This window comes from Monoraphidium neglectum (genome assembly GCF_000611645.1).
Source record: "Monoraphidium neglectum strain SAG 48.87 unplaced genomic scaffold scaffold02150, whole genome shotgun sequence".
Lineage (NCBI taxonomy): Eukaryota > Viridiplantae > Chlorophyta > Chlorophyceae > Sphaeropleales > Selenastraceae > Monoraphidium > Monoraphidium neglectum.
The window spans coordinates 1-10,280 of record NW_014011478.1 but is presented as its reverse complement, the minus strand read 5'-3'; the positions used below and the strand labels follow the sequence as shown (position 1 = coordinate 10,280).

Below are 10,280 nucleotides of genomic sequence, written 5' to 3'. Positions count from 1 at the left end.
CAATGGGGAGGGGTGTGACGGGGAGGGCGGGCGTTCAGGAGGGGGCGCGGCTCGCCTGTTGTATTCCACCTTGAACTCGCTCAGCAGGGGCAGCGTCGTCATCTCCAGAGGGATCGTGCCCGTGATCTGCAGGGGTGCGCAAGGGAAGAACACTGCAGTCGCTAGCAGGGATCGATCCTGCGTGACCTCCACGTGTAAGATAGATGCGTGGGGAACGAGCGAAGGCGGCTGCCAAGGAGCCGATCATCGGCGAGCCCAGCGTAAGCAAGTGCTGGCTCGGCGTGAGCCAGTGCAGGGGCTCGTGCAGGCGATGGCACAGGGGCTGGCAGGGGGCGGCATTTGCGGTCGGCGGAACGCCTCTGGCGGCGGAGGGTGGGACTGCTCTGAGCGTCTCACCCTGTTGTATGACAGGTCAAACTCCTCCAGCTTGGGGAAGCAGTCCTTGACCCTGCGCGCCGGGGTTCGCAGGATGCAGGGGCAGCATGCGAGGCGGGTGGTCCTGGGTGGAGGTGGTTCGCACAGCTCGCACCTGGCTGCTGACAGCGACCAAGAGCGAGAGTCGAACCGGGCGCAGCAAAACACCGTGGACGCGAGCGCCACGCACGGCGCCGTTTGCCGGCCGAGCTGGCATCTCAATGGTCACATTTTGGCGCTGTCGTCGGATGGAGATGGTCTCATACCCACCAGATGGGTATAGGGCCCGTGAGGTGGCCCCCATCCAGGTCAAACTCCCGCAGGTTGTGGAACATGCACAGCTCCCGCGGCACAGGGCCGTCAATGTTCACGTCCGTGATGTGCATGTTGGTCACGTTGCCATTCACGGTGCCGTCCCCGCTCTCGCCCCAGCCTGCGGGCGCCGGCGCGGCAGCGGGCGGGCGGCCGGGGGCCCAAGACAAGGTCTGCTGCAGCTTGCTGCATGGCAAAGCAACTGCTTGGTCGGTGGCACACACAGGGGACTCTCAGAGCTTGCTCCCGGCTAGCCGAACGCCACACAACAGTCAGCAGCAGCCGGAGCAACGGGACGGCCGGCCCCGATGCGCGCGCCCGCAGTGCGGGCGGAGCGGGGCGCGGCTCACCCACGCTGTTGCCGCGGCAGTGCATGTGGAAGAAGTTGCCGTCGGCTTTGCGGCCGCAGGGGTCGCAAGCGCCATCGCTGTTGTCTGCGGGCGTGGGGCACTTCCAGGTAGCGAGCGCGTCGCGCCAATTTGGGGAGCGGCGCGACAGCACGTCGCGGAATGTCATGATGATGTCATCTGCGGTGCACCGGGTGCATGGTGCAGGTACAGGCTGGCGCGGGTGCGTCCATGCTGCAGGGGATACGCAGTTCATTGGGCAGCTGACGCGCGCCGGGATCGGGAGGCGAACGCTCCGCCGGAACCACGTGAGGCGGATGGCAGCCGCCCCAGGCAGCGTCAGATGGGCACTGGCAGCCGACAAAACTGCGTGTCCTACATCACTGGCAACTATTCTTTGGGCCTGCTGGAAGCTGAGGCACGTGCGAACTGGCAAGCGCGGAGCCGCTGCCCCTCCGCCGCCCACATTGTTCAGGGGTGGTCAGCGCCGCGGCGGGCCCCGCCGCCAGGAGCACCAGTGCCACCACCAAGGCGGAAACGAGCGCTTTTGGATGCTGCATTGAGCAAAGGATTCCTGCGGGGGACCAAAACTCCGTGAATGGCAGCTTGTGCGAGCTTCCCAAGGTCGATCTCGGCACTGACATTCTCTGTTTGAATGGCATATGAAAGCCGATGGGCACCTCTAGCCGATGGGCACCTCTAGATGATGAATCACGGGATTTGTAACTATTGGGCCCTCAAGATTGTGGAGCCAACCTCGGGAAGCTGTTCAACGGCCGTCGGACAGGTCGCATGAATGAACAAGGAATTCCTTGTTTCGTCGTCTGGCCGCTTTGTTTGCGATCATGCCCCCAATCAGTGTGGAGGCAGCTTCGCGGCAGCATTCAGCCGGGCGCCAGCAACCGCGGCTGGGCCTGGCGCTTGGCGTTGTGCCGGCGCTGCCGATGGCAGTGTTCCACTTGGCATACACCGCCCAGCAGGTCCCCGGCCTGCTGCAGCTGCGGCACGCGCATTGGAGGAGCGGTCTGGCATCTACACGGCGCTGCATGCGATGCCGCGAGCAAGCCTAGATCGCGTGTCGGCGACGGATTGTGAATGAACCTATTGCCAGAGCACGTGCGGTTGCCGTTGGTGCGGCGCATTCAGCGTTGGGCGACGCGGCCGCGCTGTGGTCGTCCAATGCGGTCAGCTTCAGTGCGGTTGTGGAGGCGATGACGGGAGAGCAGCGGCCGATGCGTGTTGGCGCGCTTGGCGGCGCTGCTGTATGTTGCTTGTGGCGCAGGGGACCGCAGCAGAGCCTGCAGCCCCCCCCCCCAAGCTGCTGGCGCAGGCCCGCCACCGCCGCCGAGCCCTGGTTCAGGGTGTTGTGCACCCCCGCGGAATAAGCCGTCAAAAAGGCGCAAGGGGCGCCCCCCTCGGCTGCCAACCAGTCAAGTGCATGCAGCCACGCGCCGCTCCAGGTCCGACGTGCCCGCGCTGGGCTGAGAGAGCGGGCAAAGGAGAGGTCGCCCACAAACACCCATCTGACAATGCCCTCATCGGCTTTGACCATGCGATTCCGTTGCCGCGCGCCCCATATGGATGTTTTCTGCCAGGCCTGTGCCGGCCGCCGGTACTTGCAGGATGATGTCCGGGACGCTGTATGTGCCCGCATTTTCCAGGCGCAATCTCTGTGCGGGTGTCAGGATGGAGCACTTTTCAAAGGTGCGGCGGTGCACCACCCCATCCTCTTTGCAGTTTTGTGCTGACCCCAGGTCTGCACACGCACTTAATGCAGCCGCCCATTCGCGCCTGCCTCTATCGCTGCAAGGATTACCCTCCCTGGACGGTGGTGCCAAGAGGTGTGCTCCGCGCTCAGCGCCGAACATGTCAGCATGGTGTGCCCAGCAGTCTCATCCGGGTCTCCGCACAGGCGGCAGGCCGTGATTTTGCTCTTTCCCCACTTACTTGTGCAGGTTATGCATGGTGGGGACCTGTCCACACCTCCACCGCAGGCACAGTCTCAGTTCGCGCGGTGGCACGGTTCCCCACTTCTGAAAATAGTGCCAAGCGGCCGGGTGCAGGCTGGGTGCAGTCTCGCGTTCTAGCCGCATGTACAGTGTATTGAGGTTGGCCCACAGCGTCTCGTGCATGTTGCAGGCCAAGCGCTTCAGCGCTTCAGCCAGATTGGCCAAGATGCGCCGCTTGGGACGGCGGCGTTTGCCACCTGCCCCTTGTGGCTGAGCTGTCTCGTCTGCCGATTCAGATCTATACCACCACCACTGGCCGCGGCGGTCATTGCTAGGAGGGACAGCGAGTGAGTCCTGGCTCTCCCAGCAGTGCCGATGCCAAGTTCTCTGTTCTGGTCTCTTTTGCCACTCCTGTCGCGATGGCGTCGGCTCTTTCGTTGCCGGCAACGAAAGACTGGCGCCAGTGATGCTCACACTGGCGCCAGTGATGCTCACGTGGGCGGGCACTTTCAGGAGCGCCGTGCTTGGACACCTAAAGCTGGCTGCATATGGTCTTGGTGTCCAATCATGCGGTTGCCCTGTCCCTTTCACTCATGAACATAATATGCAGGCACCTAGTTGGTGACCCGCTTCGCCCTGCAACGCGCAACAGCATTGTGCGGCGCCAAACGAAGGTGGCGCTTCACTGCGGCGGCGATGGTCTGCCGTCCTTTGGAGGCTTGCAGCGCTTGTACCGCCCCAACGAACAAGTCCTCAACCTGCAGCAATTCATGCGTCTGTTGGCACATTGCTGCTGGGACTTCTCCAGTAGGCGACTGCGAGGCGCCGCCTGGCTGCCGTGTGGCGTGACATCGCTCGACGCCGCCCAGGAGGACTTGGGAAGCAGCGCAGACGCACACCATCAGGAGTGACATAGGGGGACTGGCCCCCTCCCCGTCATTTTGGTGAGAGGGCGGCGCGGCGGCCTCGGCCCCCGCAAGCCAGCCCCCTCTTCCTTAATTTACGCGGGCGTCACAGCCTGCGTAGTCTCTCTCTCTCTCTCTCTCTCGCTCGACGCCTTTGGGCAGCGGGCAGCGCCGCAGGCCAATCAGTCATCAGCGCTCGTCTCGCGGCGGCGGGGAGGGGTCAGGGATGTAGTGCGGGCAGCACTACTGGCGGGCTTCACGCGGCGTCGTCGTTGGCTGGGGGACGGAGCTGGCTCTGGGATGGCCAGCCCTCGGCTTCCCCTCACAGGCGCTGCTTGTGGAGTGCGTGGGCAAGGATGCTGGGTGCGAAGCGGATCACACGCTGGATGTCAGCATCAGTCAACTCGCCAGGCTCGCTGCTGCTTGATGCCCAAGAACTCCATCCTGCAAGGAGCGAGTTCAAAGCGCGGTGAGGGTCAGGGGTCAGCAGGGCCTGCAGCAGCGTAAACACGATGCGCACCACAGCCGCTGCCGGGGTCAGGGGTTGCCCCAGCTGGTTGCTGCGCAGCATCGCCGGGGCTGGCTGCACACTGTAACAATTCTAATCCTAATCCACTGCGCTGCTGCGCCTCCAGGTCAGGCGCGCGGCTGGGCCACAGCAGGATTAGGATTAGTATTGTTACAGCGTCCCGCCCGCTCCTGGAGCCATCCAGGCTCATGGGATTGTACAGTGAAGCACCAACGTTGTAACAGGGCAAGCATGGGCGAAGAGGCACTTGTCCCCTGGCAGCCTCCGCTGCCAAGTGGCCGCCGTGGGCGGCAACGGTTCAACTTGAAACGTTGGGGGCCCTTGAGTCAAGGGCCCCCTCTGTGCATGACATGCAGCAGGCGCGCAGGCCAGGCTACGGAAGCCCTGCACCGTGCGCACACCCCACCCTGCGGCTTTGGCGTGCTGTTCTTGTTGGTTTTCTGCCCCAGCTGACCTGAGACACAGTGTCGACCTGCTTTGCTGCACCGCAAAGCAGACACTGTTCCGCCTCTGTACCGGGCAGTATCCTGTGTCTTACGCCTTACTTGTGTGTTATATGAGGGCATAAACATGCAATACATGCTCCTCAAAGAGTGCCCCCTTGCAGCTTCATCATAGCTGGGGTAGTGTGATGGTCAAGCAACTAGGCTTCTCCGTCTGCATGCTTCTAAGGGAAGCTCAGCAGTGAGTCGGGCTGGACCAGACCAGTGTGAGCCAAAACCAGCAGTTCTCTATTCATTGTATGCACTTGCACTTTTTAAACCCTTTGCAGCCCTCGTGTTGCTCCCGTCCACCCTGCCGAGTCACGTTTTGTTAGAGATTGTGGTTGAGATTGGCTGGCCGCCCGATTGCTGTCGAGCACCCGATCGGCGAAGTCGAAGGGTCGAGAGTGCAAGCTGAAGAGGTCTTAGTTGCTTCATGTGCGTTAGACTAGTACGCGGCTTCGAAGCAGTCACCATCGTCCGGCCACGTTGAGCACCAGACCCTTTCCTGCCGTAGGACCTACCGCATTCAAGACGTCCATCCGTTCAACACGCCATTAGACACGAGGTGAGAGTAATAGCAGGGCCCTAGCACGTACGCAAGCTGCCGAGTTGATGGCAAGATCATCAGCGCCAGTCACCCATGCAGTGGCTGCAGCCCGCTCTGGCCTGGCATTGTGGCCGCCCCTTGGGCTTGTTGCAGATCCCACAGTCATTACAAGGAGGCAACTTTGGCAGCCGCCACAATTCTGGCGAATGCTGGCCTGAGACACCGCATTCTGCTGTGTGGTTTGGCCCTGCTGCATGTTGAGGCCCTGCTAGCTAGCCGGCATAGAATGCGCCATGTCTGAGTTACCCTTGTCATCCGAACAAACACTGTGCAACTCAAAGGGCCTGGCGTCCTTGTCCCTCCTTTTACACCCTGACAGCCTCCTGCCAAGCAAGCAAAAGTAAAGCGCCTCTGCTGACGTGAGGTAGGCCCAGGTGCACTGCCAGCAGCCGCTTGCACGCAGCCGCTTGCACGCAGCCGCTTGCACGCATAGCAGGGAAAAGATTGCTGCGGCTTTTCTGCACAAGCATTGCTGCTGGGTTGCTGACACCACCAAGTTTCTTGGTTGTGCCGCTGGTGGTGTGCATAAATGTCGCATGCAGCGCAAAGGGTGCAGGTGTGCGCACATGCATGCGTACAGTATGCGTGCAAACCAACGAGCAAACCAACTCCTTGTCCTCACGCGCTGTGAGCAGGACTTTCAGTATGAACATCAATACGAAGTGTTACACATTTCTGGCTGTGGCGACTATCATGCTGGGCGTCTGGCTCGTGCCAAGTACCGCCCACGGCACTCTTCCGGATGTACACGCTGCAGCGCCTACAACTGTTCTACCCACCCCATACGGAGGATACGGTGCCAAGCGCATGCTGCTGGCCGTGGGGACTTGCTGTGACAAGTCTGGCGAATGCAACGAATATTCTTGCCCCAATGGCTACAGTGTGAGGTGCAAACCACTTGAGTGTGCTGCGCCGCAAATCCCGAATGTGCCGCTCATCAAGATCCCCACGTGGATCAGGAGATTTTTGAGGCGGGGGGGGTAGACCTGAGGGGCTGTTCCTGCTTTGTTGCAGACTGTGATCAGAGTGTGACACAGCATACACGGCAGTGATCTGTTTGTGCACACACGGAGATGTGTGTTATTATCATCTTGCCCCCCCACATTCAGTCAGCATGGATTATGTGGTTGTAATGCGAATGAAAAATGTGCAACAGATTGGGGTATGGCTGAGCAGAGGCCTGCCACCTCCTCCCCCCCCCCAAAAACAACAAAATGCAGCGAAATAGGGTTGTGAAGCTGCGCCGTCTACCTGCCTCAGAATGCCTTGCTGTCACCATACACAACGGTTCACAGCACGACAACTAAACAGTGCGAAGGCAAAGCAGAAAAGCAGCCGGTGCGATGGCTTATACATTCATAAATAATATTTATGTATAATATGCCATGGATGGAGAGTTGATGCTATGCTTCTGACATGAACAGAGAGCGACAGGTGGGTCAAACAAACTCCTGGGCCAAGCTTTGTCTGTTCTGGATGCGCAGCACCACCAGGCAGGGTGCCGGGGTGGCGTTTGACAAGTTTCAACGACGCAGATGCTCGTTCACGGTGAATCCCGCTCACCTCACAACCTCAAGCCGAGATCGTTGGCTGCGCCCAGCGATCCAGCCGCTGCGGCGAGTGAGGCCTGCCTGTACGCGGCAATCCCATGGGAGATCCGCAGTGCTGGCATTCAAGAAAGTATGCAACTGCCAACATGAACATGCAGTGTCTGTGCACGGCGGGCGGGGGCTGGGCAGTGGGCACGCGTGGTGGGGCGCGTCGTTCACCCGCCGGGTGACCGCCTGGCTGGTGCGTGGGGGCCTGTTGCAGATCCACGGCGGACGCGTCGATTCGCGCCGCTGCTGACAGACCGCGTGTGCGGAGCCTTTTGCACGCCAAGGAGAGCCACCCAAGGCGTTCATGGTTGACAGGCGATTGAAAGCGAGGCGGGGGGCTCTCCGCACACACGGGCTCCTGGGGCGGGGCCTCCATCCCTCGCGCTCCGTGGGGTGCTAGTGCGGGCTCAAGAGGCGCTCAGAGGTGTTGAGCATAACACATATGGCATTATACAGCGCGCCGTGCTGCGGGGCGCCATTGCAGGTGCTGCGGTGCAGCGCGCACGGCGCAGAGGCGTTAGCTGGGGAAGGGGGTGGCGCCTGCTGCGCAGCTTGTGGTTGCGGTCACACAGTGTTGCAATCAGTTGCACAGGCGATGCAATCGGTTGCACGGGATCTCCCCTCTGAACCCCACCAGCTGCTAAGGGGTTGGATGGGGGCTGCCCATGGGCCTGAGGTCTTGGGCTGGAATCCCCCTTTTATTACTACTCTGGTCCAACGATCGCACACGAGCACCAGCGTTGCGCTGAGACTGCCGCAGTGTTTGGCAGCTTTGAACTGGAAGAAGTGCCACCATTGGCACGCCCCTGGCCGCACAACAAGGCAAATCAACCAGTGTTACAATTGGCAAGCCGCCGACGGCATTGTGAGAGCACGGATGTCCTTCCCGCAAAAGCAGAGACAATCCATTAATCAAATCGCCGGCAAGCAAGGGTAGTGCACCACGCGTCTCAGCGTGGGGGACGGGAGGCAAGGGGCCGCAGTGGCCAATCTTTACAGCTGCAGCTTTTGAAAAGAGGGGAAATGGCACCAAATTTCAGGTAATGCTCTCATCAGGGAGCCAAGGACAACACACACGGAAGCGGAACGGACACGGCCGCCCGCGACGCGCAGACCGCCCGGCGGCAGTACAGACAGCGGAACGACGAGGAAGCTGGAGGCGCCGGGGCCGAGCGCGGCTCGCTTACGCCGCGGCCTTTTTGGCCTTGCGCCTGCGGCTGGCCTTGGTCCCCGCGTCCAAGGCCGCGTGCACGTCCACCCCCAGCTTCACCCCGAGCTGCTCCAGCTGCTGTTTTGTAGCAAACGTCTCCGGCACAATGGTCGCGTTCTGCGGGGGACGGGGGGATGATCAGAGGGCAGTGGAGACGGCAGCGAGGCCGCGTTGCTGGCAAGGGAGGCGGCTGTGGTGGCCGCTCCTGGCACGTGTGTGGGGTGCTCATCAAGATGCGTCGGACGCCTAAAACAACAGCTGGGCTGCATTAATCGGCATGCCCCGAGACAGCAGTTGTTTGAAGCGCCGGCCCTCGGGCACCCCCTGAGCCCACCCCTTGGGCCCCCGGCGCGTCCCAACCGCTCAGGTGCCCGGGCGCGCCGCACCTGGTACCACACAGGCAGCATGTCGCGAAAGCCCTCCTTGATGGTGATGGGCGCCATGCCCGTCGCGCCAGACGCCTCGTTGACCGCGCGCTCGTCCAGGCTGCCACCGCCGCCGCCCGCCTTGAGCTGCGGGGGGCGGGGCGCTACGCGTTATCTCGGCGGCTCGTGCGAGGGGCCCGAGCCGCCCCCAACGGTGCTGGCCCGCGATCTGACTGCTGACCCACAGGCGTTGATGGGCGCTGCTGCCAGACCAGGCGGGGCGGGCACGGCGCGCCAAGACAGCAGCACATGCACTTGCGTGCGTGGGAACGCACGGGCACACACACTCACACCCGCACACCCACACACCCACACACACGCACACACACACACACATACACACACACATGCACGCACCCACACACCCACACACACTTATACACGCACACACTTATACACACACACACACACACACTTATACACATACACACACACACTTATACACACACACACTTATACACACACACACACACACTTATACACACACACACACTTATACACACACACACACACCACAGCGTCCCCACCTGCTCCAGCTGCACGACGCCCCAGATGATGCTGCCCGCCACTGTCATGGGGTTCTTGCCACTCCACGGCATCTGCTGCTCCTGCCCCAGACGGATCACAGCCTGCGCAGTCGCCGCCCGCCGCGTTTGCGAGCGCGCGTACGGTACGCGTGCGTTGCGAAAGAGGGCGATCAAGGCGGCCGTCAGGCGGGGCCATGGTCGTGACCATGGCAACGGCCAGCGCGGGTCCCCGGCGGCGCAACGCGAGAGTTGAAGGATGCCCGTTTGCCAGCCCCCAGACACAGCGCTTCCAACGAAACAGGGGTGCCTTGCACGACAACAGCCCCCCAAAACAGGCTCCAAAATGCAAGAAGCAGGGATACCAGGGGGCACGCTGCGGTTCGATGCGCGCACCGATGCTATGCGCTTCGCCGCGATGATCTCCTTGTTCGTGTAGCCCAACGCTGACAGACAGCGCGGCTGGGATGACGGGGGGCGAGGGTTCGTGAAGGGGGGCGCGTGGGGACGGGCGTCAGGGGGGACAATCAGACAGGTCTGGCCGCGGAGAGGGGCGCGCAGGGGCAGGGGAGGGGAGGAGTGCTGCAGCTCTCGCGCAGCGTGTGGGGCGCGCATGCAACCTCAAGACCTTATCGGCAGTAGCAGCGGCGCCCCACGCGCGCGTGGTTCTGCCCGCTCAGGCGCCCCGCCCCGCCGCACCCACCATCACGCTCTCCGCGTTGGCCGAGGCCCCCGCCACGCCGCCGCCCGCGCCGCCCCGCGCCGCGCCCGGCCCCGTCGGCACGAGGCCGCCCTGGTGGGCCGCCTTTTGGGACGCATAGTCCAGCGCCTGCGTCTGCTGCAGGCCGTTGATGCCCTTGTAGCAGGCGTAGAGCTGCTTGCAGATCGTGGTCATGGAGGCCCCTGGTGCCAGGTTGTCGCGGAAGAGGGCGCCCAGCTCCTTGAACTGCAGCGGGTGGCTGACCTGTGCGGGTA

At 62.3% G+C, this 10,280-nt stretch overlaps 2 protein-coding genes across 2 annotated transcripts; both read right to left on the bottom strand.

Moving 5' to 3' along the window:
• Nucleotides 1-34: 34 nt before the first annotated feature.
• On the bottom strand, nucleotides 35-1,242 carry MNEG_10022 (hypothetical protein; the record flags this gene model as incomplete). Its single annotated transcript, XM_014041507.1, has 4 exons — nucleotides 35-55; nucleotides 397-448; nucleotides 685-847; nucleotides 1,077-1,242. The coding sequence occupies 4 exons, from the start codon at nucleotides 1,240-1,242 to the stop codon at nucleotides 35-37; spliced, it is 402 nt and encodes a 133-aa protein (XP_013896961.1).
• A 7,087-nt stretch (nucleotides 1,243-8,329) lies between these two features.
• Nucleotides 8,330-10,200, bottom strand: MNEG_10021 (hypothetical protein; the record flags this gene model as incomplete). The annotated part of the gene is made up of 5 exons (XM_014041506.1): nucleotides 8,330-8,473; nucleotides 8,743-8,868; nucleotides 9,309-9,410; nucleotides 9,702-9,767; nucleotides 10,009-10,200. The coding sequence occupies 5 exons, from the start codon at nucleotides 10,198-10,200 to the stop codon at nucleotides 8,330-8,332; spliced, it is 630 nt and encodes a 209-aa protein (XP_013896960.1).
• Between the last annotated feature and the right edge of the window lie 80 nt (nucleotides 10,201-10,280).